The sequence below is a fragment of the Carettochelys insculpta genome, chromosome 5 (assembly GCF_033958435.1).
Source record: "Carettochelys insculpta isolate YL-2023 chromosome 5, ASM3395843v1, whole genome shotgun sequence".
Taxonomy (NCBI): Eukaryota; Metazoa; Chordata; order Testudines; family Carettochelyidae; genus Carettochelys; species Carettochelys insculpta.
This window is the reverse complement of record NC_134141.1, coordinates 6,246,829-6,260,453: the sequence shown is the minus strand read 5'-3', so window position 1 is coordinate 6,260,453 and position 13,625 is coordinate 6,246,829. Positions and strand designations below refer to the sequence as shown.

The 13,625-nt window shown below is 42.3% G+C and overlaps 1 protein-coding gene across 3 annotated transcripts in view; it reads left to right on the top strand.

The window, feature by feature from the left end:
* NRG1 (neuregulin 1) overlaps positions 1 to 13,625 on the top strand; it is a 127,884-nt gene that overhangs the window by 93,934 nt on the left and 20,325 nt on the right. The window contains exons 2-4 of one of the 3 annotated variants that reach the window (XM_074994599.1): positions 2,732 to 2,799; positions 3,396 to 3,454; positions 10,704 to 10,727. In XM_074994599.1, the coding sequence (XP_074850700.1) occupies positions 3,439 to 3,454; positions 10,704 to 10,727 (40 nt within the window). In that variant the 5' untranslated portion in view covers positions 2,732 to 2,799; positions 3,396 to 3,438. The remainder of the gene's footprint in view (positions 1 to 2,731; positions 2,800 to 3,395; positions 3,455 to 10,703; positions 10,728 to 13,625) is intronic. The other 2 variants (XM_074994597.1, XM_074994598.1) reach the window with 2 other exon arrangements.

Sequence of the window (13,625 nt, the reverse complement as noted above, 5' to 3'; positions counted from 1 at the left end):
CCCCGACTGCACAGCAGCACCATGGGCAGGTGCACGCCAGCTGGTCTAGAGCACCCCTGGTCCCTGGTGCACTGTGAGTGGGTGAGAGGGGAACCTCCAGTCCAGCTGGAAGAGTCGGGCCACCAGCCCCAACCATTTAATTGGTTAACTGGTTAACCCTAGTGTTTAAGTATCCGAGGGGTAGCTGAGTTAGTCTGTTATCTTCAAAAACAACAGGAGTCCTGCAAGAGTCATCTGACAAAGCGGGTCCTAGCCCACGAAAGCTTACGCTCCAAAATATCTGTTTGTTTATGAGGTGCCGCACAACTCTAGCCTTTAACTGGCTAACCAATTACATGGGGTTTTACATCCCCAGTTTGTCTACACCTCCTCATTCGTATTGCCTTTGCTGTGATTTTATTCTACAGCTGTGGTGCTTGAAAACAATGGTTTCTTTCTAGCGGGTAGAGACATTCCTTAACCTTGCTGAACAGCAGAAGAAGGAAGTCTGTGTTTTTATAATTGTCCGCATCCTTGTTTGCAAATGGAAAGGGTAGAGAAGGAGTTAAGTAATGGGAGAAAGCAGGATCCCTTTGCATTGCTGAAGAACTGGGGGAAGGGGTAGCCCCAGCCCCACCCTTTCTGGCTACAGACATTCCCCTTCTTAGAGTGCAAAGCTGGTCTCCCTCCACCATCCAGCTCAGGGGCCCAGCTGCCCTTGACCCATTCAGACTTGGCAATCCTTTCAGTTAGCCTCGGATTAGCTTCCCTGCAATAAACTGCTGCACCCAATGCTCACAACAGGAACAGAATAAAGGAGCAAGGGGATCCGGGAGACCAGTGATGGTGGGCCTGATCCTGAGCATCTTAATCAGCAAAATGCTCGTAGACTTTGTTTGACGTTAGACCTGAGTCAGGAGATTGGAATCCAGAGTAGGTGTGAACATGGTGCACTCTTAGTCAGAGATGTGGTCAGGACAAGCAGTGTAGAAGAGTAAGGTACCATCATTATTATTACTAAGAGGATGGGTACTTAGCAGCATAAGCCAAGTGTAAAATATGAATTAAAAACTTAACAGAATAAAACACTGTATTGCAGCTTTGTTTCTTTTAGTTTGCTTATACAAATCCAGATTCAGCCCCTTTTCCTGCCCAGGAGCTTTGTCATTATTATTTTACTCTTTATTTTATGTACCTGAGGTAGCACTGAAGGATCTCTGTTGGGATCAGAGCCCTACTGTCCTAGGGCTATACAAACGCATCAGAAGACAGGATACTGGCTTAGAAAAGGTTAAAATCTGTTCCTCTGATAAAGGGGTACAACCCTGCAGCAGTCAGTTTAGAACAAACCTCTTCAGACATCCAGAATGTACCAGCATAAAACAAAAGTAAATCTTGTGCAGTGCATCTGGGCAAAGATGCATCTCTTTGGGTTTAACACTGCTTATCTTGGATCATGTCTTCTGTATGGAATTCCAAAACACTTTACAAGGCTTAAGAACACAACTAACGTGTAGGTGCCCTGCGTTAATGTCCCGAATGTTAGTTATCACTAGAGATAACGTCATGGAGACAGGGAGGGGACTCTACAAATCACGGCAAGGGGGGACTGAGATTTCAGTGCAACTGAAAACTTGATGTGTGTTGAAGAGGTACGGGAAGACTGTTTTGGATGACCATCTCTGCGAATTACAACGCTCTTGAATTTAGAGTGGTTAGATTGCAGGAAGGCATAAAGGGAGGCCAGCATTAGAGAGAGAGACCAGATCTAAGAAACAGGCTGTAGCAAGCTGGTGAAGTGCTTAACAAACAAACTAAAGGGGCATAACTGATGTAAATAGAACTTAATTGAAATGCGTCAGTATAACTTGATTTAAAATGAAGGTAAGAGGTAGATAAATTAACAGAGCACTGAGAGTCGAGTAAGCTGGCAGAAGAAAAGCAGATGGCTTAGAATTTAGCCGATAGGAGGACATCCTGAGGAAACCAGAGAAGCCCGGGTAACTGCAGTGACCATACAGAATGACGTCCCGCACAGTATCAAAAGTGGCATTGGGGTCAAGGAGAGCAAGGAAGAAGTTAAAACTGGCTGCAGCCATAGCAACAGAGCAGAGGTCACAGATAACCTGAGGGAGAGAAGATCCTCCTTGCAACCAAAGTGGAATTCAGACAGTGTTTTTCCAAGGATGACAATGAGTGTGCCTTATGCCTGCAGAGATGAGAGGAGGCTCCTTATTTCTACCCCTCTGCCAGCTGTTTGTTTGGTCTGCCACTTCTCCATTTCTCAGATATTTTTAGCCATAATTGCTGCCTGGAACGCAGCTTTGTTTTATAAAAATTAAAGCATGAACCTGAAGGTGGAATGCGCTATTAAAGAAGTAGCATCATACTATTTCCGTAGGTCCTGTAGTGTACATGATTTTTGAAGGTAAGGACATCAGTTACTGTCCAACACCCCTGCCGTTAATTGAAAGATCTTGGTGTGGCTCCTTGACCTGTGTCTCGGGGAATAAAGTGTGATCAGTCTGTTCTTACAAGATCTGACTTTTTTTAAAAAACTGTGCAGATTTTCTGTCATAAAATTTCACTTTTTAATTGTAATTTTTCCTTTCAATGTACTTTTTCATTAGTTTCTGCCTCTCGCAACCCTGAAGTCATTTAGCGACGCTCCATGTCCCGTAGGAAAGCAAATATCAGACTGATCGTTGAGTGGTTTTGGTGTTCTATTGCTTATCACATTTTTGCCCTTTAGGTGCCAACCTGGATTCACTGGAGCAAGATGTACTGACACTCTGCCCATGAAAATCCAAAACCAAGAAAGTATGTTAAAATAATCTGAACTTTGCTTTCTCCCCAACTACAGCAACAAAATCACTCTTACTTGGTGTTTTCACAGTTCAGCAGGAATTGGCATCGTTTGATTCTGATTATGGCTTGATTCTCTTAATCTTTAATCTGTACACCATGACATTATCACGATCAGAAATGGGACTAGTTTGTATGATTTTTTTTTAAATTGGAGCTTTTCATCCTCTGCAGAATTTTTGTTTGTGTCATTTGGCCAACATTTTGGTTGGTAATTGTTACCCTATGTAGACTGAGATGAATGTTGTACAGATTTCATTTCTAGCTGCCTTGCAAACAGTGTTTTACAAAAGCCATGGGGGAATCTGGAATGGTGAATTGATTGCCTTCTGAAATAGACTGTGATCTGGTTTGGTTTGGGGCTTCTGCCGAGCAAGTGGTCTGTTCTGAACACCTTGAGCCGTTTTGACATGCTAAAACCAAGATTCCGTTTCTGAAGGTGAACTCACCAAGTCCAATCAGTTCACGCTGAAGGAGCTTCTTTCTTAGTGTATATTCACCTCTTCTCTTTTCTCTGTTTTCTCTACCATTTTTTTTGTTTTTCCTCTCAGGTGCCCCAATGAATTTACTGGTGATCGCTGCCAAAACTACGTAATGGCCAGCTTCTACAGTACGTCCACTTCCTTTCTGCCTCTGCCTCAATAGGAGCATGCTCAGTCAGTGCTGCTTTCTCGTTGCTGCATCTTTCCTCAGATTTTTTTTTTACCTGTAACTAGATTTATTGCCTTAGGCTTATATTGATTGCCTCTGCCTGTTGCATGAAAATCATAACAAAAGCCGTTGCAGCGCTCTGTTGGGTTTGTTGGCAATGAGGTTTGGGGCATATGAGACTTGGGAGCATTCTGAAATTGATGTTGAAGGGTGTCCTACGGAGCTGTAGCTGACAAGGAGGGCAAAACTATATTTAAAAGTCTGCTTTTTATTTACTAAAAGAAAAAAGCCCTCCACTAAAACAGCAAACGGTTTATAAAATCTTTATAAAGATAGTAGCTTTCCCAGTAAAGGGGTGTATGTAAATTGCCTCAGAAGATGAAAGGTAAAGACAATGTGCATGTTCCAGGTATATCAAATGAATACATGCAAGTGGAAGGGAGTGCGTTTTTTTTATTATTATTATCCAAGCATTTTACGTTTCAGTAAGAAAAAAATTAGATGAGCAAAGAGAAGGGGGAGGGGAATAAATGATGCTGCTTGACGCTTGACGCTTGACACTTGACATTTCTTATTTATGAGGGACAGGTGCAAAAGATCAAGTATTTCAGAGCCCCATTAAATGGCTGAAGAAATGTACCCTGTCGGCTCCTTCGAAGTGCTGAACACAAACTCATGCCCGTGTAGAACAGCCTGTAGGATCAAGGCCTTAGAGTCACAGTTTCGGAACCTTCCTCTTGGAGGATATTGTTAACTATTACTATTATTATTTAATAGTGAAAAAGTGTAAAGTACGTTGCATCAGTTATTTTGTGCCTTCAGCTATAACAAAGTCAGATGTAAAACAGGGAAATTGCCTGGGGTTTACATTTTTAATACACATTCACTATTCATAATTAATCTTCTGCTGGCATCCCACTGCACTATGATGTAAAAGCAATTCTGTGGGAACTATTTTTTTGATGGATCACTCGCTAGCATTGAAAGATTTCAGAGACTGCGGGATTGCTCAGTTTAGATTTCCATTAGTACATAGGCTAAAAAGCTGTTAGCGCACAGTGGACATTTTGGAGCCCTAATAGAGGCATAGGTCTTCTCTTACATCAGTGAACAAGGAATGTACATACATAATTTATATTGTCTATCACGGGAGTTACCCTGGCAAATCCCCAGGACAATGGCAGGAAATTAGACTGCACAGCAGTCTAGTATTTATTTTATCCTGTGTTTTAAAAGGTTTAGTGGTGGGTGTTATTTTTAAAATGCTTCTTACATGCCTAGACCAAAAGACTAAAATCCCTTTCGGTGCCAACCAGTACTGTTAGTTACCTGGGTATTACATTTGTAATTATGAATAGGAATTTATTATTTTGAAAAATGAATGTTCTGTGCTTTTAAAAAGTTCCAGAAGAACATTTATTTTTTTAAAAAAGTAGCATAGTAGCCAAGTTATACTTTTTCCAAATTAATTCAAACCAAGACTAAGACATGAACCACACAGAAAAAATATATATACTCAGGGTTCTTCTCATTTTTCAAAAATGTTCTAACTATGCTTGGGATTTTTAAACAAGTCTTTGTGGGGTAGGTGCCCAGGCCATGATTTTCAAAAGCACTAAGTTCCAGGTCCTCCAAACTGCCTGTGAGGGCTAACCACCAAAGGGTACAGTACATCTACACTGCCAAAATAAAACCAAGCCTCAGAGCCCAGGTCAGCTGGCTCAGACTTCTGGGGCTTGTGCTTGCAGAACTGAAAATAGCAATGTTGAGTTCAGACTCAGGTTGGAACTCTGAAGTGTGGTGACAGAGGAGGGTCTTGGAGCCCACATGTCTACATTGCCCTTCTTAGCCCTGCAACATGAGTCTGAGTCAGTTCACCAGGACCCTGAGACTCGCTGTTGTAGGGGTTTTGTTTGTGCAGACGAACTTTGAGGGACTGAGGAGTACAAGCCTATTAGAAATCAATGAGACACCTGTCTTTAAATGAGTGAGGTATTTTTGACAATCCACTGAAATTCAGCAGATGCCGAGCACCTCTCTACGTTAGGCTACTTTGAAAACCCAGCCTATTCTATTTTATTCCGCCACCTTCTACATGCAATGGATCTGAATCCTAAAGCATCATGTCTTAAGATGCCACATGTCTTAAAATGAGACTTCTGGAAGGAATCCAGGGGGCCCCCTTTCTATTTAACCAGAAAAATCAATAAAGAAGCAATGCTTTGTCTTTTGTCTTCCAGCCAAGTATCAGTCAGGCCATACAATTAAAAAGAGAACCTTGCCCAATCCAAACAAGCAGCATAACATTATAACAGCGGCTGAAAGGCCAGTACTGATGCTGAGCCCACAGACCGAGCAATTGATTTAATTTAGTTTAGTCGAGTAAGCTCAGAGAGCAAATCAGATGTTTCCGGTATTGGAGTATTTACCATCAGGAGTGCAAGTGGACAAAACTTCCTACCCTCATGGGGGAAGGGGATAAGATGCACAGTCTTTTACCAAAGTGACAGTTAATGACAGGCGCCAATGTACTGTTTCCAGCTCTGGTTCCAGCAGGGACTGGGTGGGTTTTCTCTGCAACATGCACTCTAGTTTAGAGAAGGTTTCTGGCCTATGTTACACAAGAGGCCAGATGAGATGATCACCTTGGTCCATTTGAAATTTCTTGGGGTGCTTGCAGCATCCTTAATGGAGTCGCTAGTGGCAAAGCCCAAGTGTAATCCACTTTCTTCTTCTGCCATGCTACGTGGGGAGAGGCTTAATTTCTAAGGGTCAGAAGGTTTAAAGGGGTCATGTATAGAACTAGTGTATATATTTTCCCCAGGGATCTTAGAATCATAGAATTCTAAGGCTGGAAGGGACCTCAGGAGGTCATCTAGTCCAGCCCCCTGCTTCAAGCAGGATCAACCCCAACTAAGTCATCCCAGCCAGGACCTTGTCAAGCCGGGACTTAAAAACCTCTAGGGATGGAGAATCCACCACCTCTGTAGGCAACGCATCCCTGTGCTTCACCACCCTCCTGGTGAAGTAGTTTTTCCCAGTGTCCAACCTACACCTCTCCCTCTTTAACTTCAGACCATCGCTCCTTGTTCTGCCATCTGACACCACTGAGAACAGTTTCTCACCATGCTCTTCAGAGCTCCCCTTCAGGAAGTTGAAGGCTGCTATTAAATCACCCCTCAGTCTTCTCTTCTGTAAACTAAACAAACCCAAATCCCTCAGTCTCTCCTCATAGGTCATGTGCTTCAGCCCCTTAATCGTTTTTATTGCCCTCCACTGAACCTGCTCCAGCACAGCCACATCCTTTTTATACTGGGAGACCCAGAACTGGACACAATATTCCAGATGTGGCCTCACCAGTGCCTCATAGAGGGGAACAACCACTTCTCTAGATTTGCTTGAAATGTTCCTCCTAATGCACCCTAATATGCCATCAGCCTTCTTGGTTACATCCTTCAAGGCTACATCCACAGTGCTGAGTGAGCATAAAACAGGTAGCTGTAGAACATAAACACAGGTAAGCACCTTATCTTTTTATACTATCCCTTGTGGTCTGAGGACTCCACGAATGGCTGCCAGTTCAACTGTGTATCTCTCAATAGACCATATGGCACGGCTGCCTGGGGAGTATATTTTATTAAAATAAAAATATACGTACACATATGTACATGTCCATGCTCACATAAAATGCATCAGAGTGGCAGACAGGACTAAATGTGGGAAAGGTACCTGTATTCCTGAAGGCAAGACCTACAATACACATCACTTTGCAAATTTGGTCAATTTTAACATTACCAACCTTGGTGATCTTCCCCCCACCCACGCGACCATGGTTGAATAATTTTTCACAGCTGAATAATCTACTGTGAAAATGATGAGACTCCTCTGTCACGTAACCTTGAGATTTGTCTGGCCAATAAATTACAGGGTGTGGTGGGCAAGGTTTGATCAACTTCTGATGTACGACGGTGACAGCTGCAGCTCTCACTTGATTGATGGCTGCACCGTAACTCCCTTATTTTTCAGTTTTTTACATATAAATTGTATTTCACGTTTTGAAATTTACATTTGGCAGAGTAACTCTCTGATAGCACAGTGGTTCAAAATTCACCTCGGCTACTGCTGTAGTAGCAGTTTTCAGGTAAAATTTTCAAAGGAGGTTAGATTACCTAAGTCCTACTGCCATTTCATGAAACGCAGGTTTCTAAGCAATTTAGATGCATTTGAAAATGTTGTCCTTCATCTCGTCTAAAGATTAAAGTCAAAAGCTGCATTATTTTCCATATAAATTGCCTAATCAATGCTCCAAATGATATACGACTATATGGCATTTATATAATGGGGAGGATCAGTCAAAAATAAACACTTACTGTCTTCTCAAATTTAAAGTCGAGTTTAAATCCTATTGGGTGTGTCTACACTAGATACTAACCTCAAAGTTAACTTTGAAGTTACACAGTATTTCAAAGTAGCCACTGGAGAGTCTACACGCATTTTCCCTTACTTCGAAGTCAGCCCAATTTCAAAGTCCCTCCTCCATTCCCGGGCATGGAGTAGTGCCCGACTCCAAAGTTTAACTTCAAAGTCGGGTGTGCGTAGATGCTGAACTTAGAAGTAAGCAACTTCGAAGTTCTTTTTGTAGAGTAGACACGGCCACTGAGATTCAAAGGGACCAAGGCTACTCCAAGCCTGTGGCCCAGATTTTTAAAGGTATGTAGCCACGTGTCTCCTATTAAAATCCATGGGAGCTAGACACTTGAGCTATATCTACACTGTGGGAGCTATTTCAGGATACAGCAGTATCCCAAAATGGCTTTCCTGCATCATGCAGCACACCTGTCATTTAGAAATATATTTGAAATATCGGGTGCGCTATTTCAACATCCCTGTACACCTCTTCGCAGGAGGCGTAAGGGATGTTTCCAAATAGCGCTTTACTTCTACATGTGGTGCTGTTTAGACAGTGCCACATGCCAAAATAGCCTATTTCGAACTTGACTTGAAATAAACTATGCCATTTGAATAGCACAAACGGTGTAGCTTATTTCAAGGTTAGGTTGTCTTGTAGACATAGCCTTAAATACTCATAATATTCTGGCCCTAGTTCACGTTGGAAAATGGGTCTTTGCTTCCTAAGTCACTTTTGAAAATATTACCCTTAGATTATGTGTTTTAAATTTGCCCAAAATGAGATCACATTTACAATGAAACTTAATTGTTTAAAATGCTCTTTGTGTTTGTTTTTTAAAGCACATGGACAGAAAGTCAATATGAAACGTATTGCATGTAATGACTATGAGACAACACCATTAAGGGGGAGTGGATACAACATTATAAGCTCTGTATAAAATGAAGCGTTGGGAATCTCTGCTTTCCTTGAATCAAGACAGGAGACTGGAGCTATGAATAGCAAAGTTAAATTAGACCTGTGTGCTGTCTCGGGTCAGAATGAGTGCAGCATGGTTCCTCAGCATGCTTTCTTTTTAGGCTTACAGTCAGAGCATATTCCCTTTTTAAGCCCTGATTTCCGCTGAATTATTTGAAAAAGATGCTGCATGAGATGAATGATTTCTGTTGAAATTAAATTACAGCCAGGCTGTCTGTCTTACAACATAAATGCAGTAATATATATGCATGGGCATGTCACTAATTTTATTGAAGATTTAACCAAGCTTTCTGTGCAACTAATGTGTATCGTTAGCAGTGTTCATGTAGGCATAGAGTGCTGGCTCTCAAGAAAGATACCTGGCTGAATTCCAATGTAGTTAACCCTTAAAATGTTACTGATTGGCGAGGAAAGAATTATGCACTAAAGTAGCTGCTGCCAACATGTGTGGGAGCTACTTGAATAGGTGCTTCCTAAGAAAAAAATTAGATTTTGGTCCCAAACTTCTTAATAAATAAAATCATAGTACGTAAGAGCACGTCCAGTGTAAGTATCTCCCAATGGACAGAGAAACCTGTCATTGCTGGATCTGAATTGAAGATAGCTTTGTTATGCAACCCAGTTAACCCAGTTAGCCAAAGCACACAGTAGCGATATCCTGGTCCTATTGAAGTCCATTGATATTTTGCCATTGATGCCAATGGAGCTGGGATTTTATCCAGCAATTTTTAGTTCTGCAGAGTGGGCATTACATGTGCACACCTTTGTATTTTCATGCAAATGATCGCTGGAGGACACATTTCCCAAGTCCTTCAGCAGCATGGAGCTCCTGCTGGCACAGTCCTTACATCTCTATGGAAATGGCACAGGTCTCCCCAAAAATGCAGCCGAGGGGAAATCTCCATTCTTCACTGTGGAATGCCAGATTAGCCCATTGATTTTATCAGAGTGACAGCTCCCCCCGCCGCATCCCCCCACAAGCATCCTCCCGCAAGACTATGTTTTTCCTTTCAGTGCATGGCTGGCTGCATGTCCTAAAGACGGTGGGTCAGATTCAGTGTTCCCAGTAAGATGAGCACTTGGGCGGGTGCCCAAAAGAGGTTCAGGTGCTGCCCAACTGAATTGCAGAGTGCCCCCAGCTGCCTGCTGCTGACAGCCTGTTTTTCTTTTGGTGGTGCACATCTGCACGGGCCTTGGTGCACATAACAAAATTTATCCTTCACAGGGATGCATAAAGTTAGAGGGGAGACTGCTCAGGTCCTCAGCTAATGGAAATGGGTGTGGAACACCACTGCAGTCTGTGGAGTTGTGCTCATTCAAGTCATATCACAAGCTGATAAGAGCCCATCCTGCTGTCAAGCTGGTCTCATCCAACAAAATGTTAGTGGCCCAGAAGAAGTCAGTCCCATAGGGTAGGAATGCCAGCATCTCCCACCGGCATCTTGGTTTCCAGAAATAGGAGGGAAGCACCTGCTGAGACCCCTCTGCGGCAGGGGTAATTCAAGTGTCAGCCTCTGGCCACACTCTCGTCACCTCTCAGTAAGATCTTTAAGGGTTATCTGCGGTGTTCACTGCCTTGTGCCAGTGCCATATTCCTATTCTGGTGTGTACCACCTTTAATACAGCCGTTACTGATGCGTGAGCTTAGAGACGCTTCTCTGAGCACTGCCCCTTTAACCACACGCTCCTCGTCCTGTTTCAGTGTGCCGCCACAGAGCAGCCGTAATATTTGTGTGTAATTTGGTTTTGAGTACAGTGTATTGCTCTTTTCTGAAACTTTTTTCCCTTTTCTTTCTTTTTTGTCAACTTTCTGCATTGGCAGAGCATCTTGGGATTGAATTTATGGGTATGGACCAATCATTCCTTTTAGCCTGCAGATTTTAGAGCCTGAGAGATTAAAACCCTTTTTTTCCTCCCCTTCAATTTCTAACCAATTTCTTTATGCTTTAGAAGGGACCATACAGCTATAACAATAACCTTTGTCAACTTTCTAGTTGTGATTAACTCACTAGAATGTTAATTTACATAGGATAATCTCTGACTTTCATATGCGTTAGCCATGAACTCACCAGACTGGACTTTTCTACCAGATGGCTTTGAAGATTCCTTATGTTAGTACTAGTTATGATCTTCTGGTGTCACTAGGTTTTAGAAAAGCCCACTGAATTAGTTAAGCAAACTGGCTAATGGCCTATCTATAATAAAAGACAGTAAGATAGTATGTCCATGTCAATTCTTCAACAAAATAAGCAATATTAAGCTCAGTTTTCAAAGTAAAGTTGAGTGACTAACTTCATATTTAGGTGCCTAAGCCAAAAGCTCAGTTTAGTTTGCTATTTAGCTAAAAGTTTATAAGCCTCACTGCAGATACGCAACTTTACAAAATGTATGCAACCTGTGCTTGGGTAAAAGCACTGACAATAGGTATCCTGTTCACCTCGGTGCAGTTTATATAAACATTCTGTTAGAAGCTAATATAGGCTTGATCGTACAAACCCTTTCTCTGAGTAGTCCTTGCTCATGTGACTAATGCTGTGCAGGAGGAGAAATGTCTCCAGCTACAGGTTGACTCTCTCTAGTCCGGCACCCTTGGGACCTGACTTGTGCCAACCCAGAGAATTTGCCAGACCATGGGAGCTCACTGTTGTCTAGCAGCGTTACCAACACTTCCACTGCTTCCTGGGCTCTTAGAAGACACTGAGGGGTAAATTACAGCTAAATAACAGCACAGAACACTGAGAGCCAGGACTGGTGGCTGCAAACAAACTTTGTGGGACCATGGGAATCTTGGCCACACTCATGATAAATGGTTGTCCAACTAACTAAAATCATGCCGGATTATGGATGTTGGTGGATGAGAGAGTGCCGGATTAGAGAGGTTCAACGTGTAGCTGAATTATTAAAATTAGGTTAATTGTTATGTAATTCATTGTCATTTGACATTTCCTACATTTCTTAACAAAAATATAAACTAGACAAATAAACAGGGTTTTTTTCCCCATTATTTGCAAAGAGATTTAATTTAGGTGACTATCAAAATTGCAGGTTACGTGGAATTGACTTATAGCCACAGAAATAGTTTCCGATGTGCTCACCAATATAAATTTGAAGGGGAAAAAAAATCACAAGTAAAATATTCTGCAAGGGCCAGATTTTTAAAGGTATTTAGGTTCCTAACTTTTGTTTGCACCTAAATACATTAAATAGTCTGGCACTAGGTTATATAGTACTGAGAAACCCTATCATTACACTAACAAATGGTTAAGCGTTTGTTAAAATTCCTTGCAGGTGCTAGCCAGAAAGAGATTTTTTAAGCACTTCAAACTACCGCTTGAGATTTGGTTCTTTCTTTTAAAATTTCACAAATGACAGTTAGAGGACAAACTTAAATAAATCCATATACATTCTCAATTATGATTTGTTTAAGGCAATTTGTAATTAATGGTGTTTTTATGACACACTTATTTCAGTATTTTGTCTAAGGCTTGTGATCTGTAAAGGATTTTTTAACAGCCAGTAGGAAAAAAAAATCTGTAAATTCAAATTTGCACGTCTATTTTTCCAAGGAATTTTCCCCAAAGGCTGTTTTGAGCTTCCTCCACATTATTTAAAAAAAAAAATTCAACACCATTCTTGCTCTTCAGATTATGATATGAAATCTGTCATTGTTATTCCAGCCAAATTGATGACTATGAAAGGCAAGTCAATGTTTTTCTGCCACTCCATTTGAGTCAGTAGAGGTATGCCTGGTTACACCAGCTGAGAATCTGGCCTGTGTTTGGTAAATCTTCACTTGTGTTATTTAATCTCTCTTGTTCCACACCCAGCCTGGGTGTGACACTGAGCACCGGCTTGAATAAGCAGTGATTTGTGGCTGAGAACACTCACAGCTGGTCTTTGCAATCTTTTTGCCCACCTGTGCCACTCTGCAGGCTGGCACTGGAGAGACAGACCTGTGATCCGACACTTCCCATCATTCTTTGGGATGTTGCTGGCTGTAGGTGTGAAGGGCTGTCCCCAGAGGGTAGGAAGCCTATGACCTGCGCTGCCATGAAGAACCAGGCTCTGTGTCTTTTCTTCCTCAGTATTTCATTTTCCTGCCTTTCATACCTCATTCAATTTAAATTAAGTCAAGAGAAGCAGGTTATACACAGATCTCGAAGTCTGCACCCCTCAAAACTTGGCGTGTTATGTGTTGGCTCTCGTAAAGCTGGAATGGAAGAACTTAACGTGGCCTGGTTCAGAATATAATAGCCCAGAAAACGTGTGCACCTCTAACATTTCTGTGAAAACACACACACACATGCCCCTGCTGCTATACAAACCACGTGCTGGCCCTGGGAGCTGCCAGTTTAATTTCTCAGAGCCCCTGAAGACCTTTCTGCCCAAGAAGGACAGTTACGGGCATGGCTCACCATCCTGCCACCTCCTGCTGGTCATATTGGAATTAGCTCATTCAGTCTCCAGCACGCCCTCTTCTGGCCAAAGTCTCATCTGCTGTTGACTAGCCATTTGTTCTCCACCTTATATCCAGATCCATGCCCCTCCCAGACCACCATGCCCTTCCTTCAGGGCACTTCCCCACTGCAGTGCCCCACACTCTAGGGTCCTTCCTTCCCAGGAACCCCAAACCCCTATACTCATCGTGCCTCAGAGACCAACTGCCAGTCTTCATTGAGCCCCTTACCTCAGGGGCAAACTGCAGTCTTAAATGGCCACTCATCATTGGCAAGGAGTTGGACCT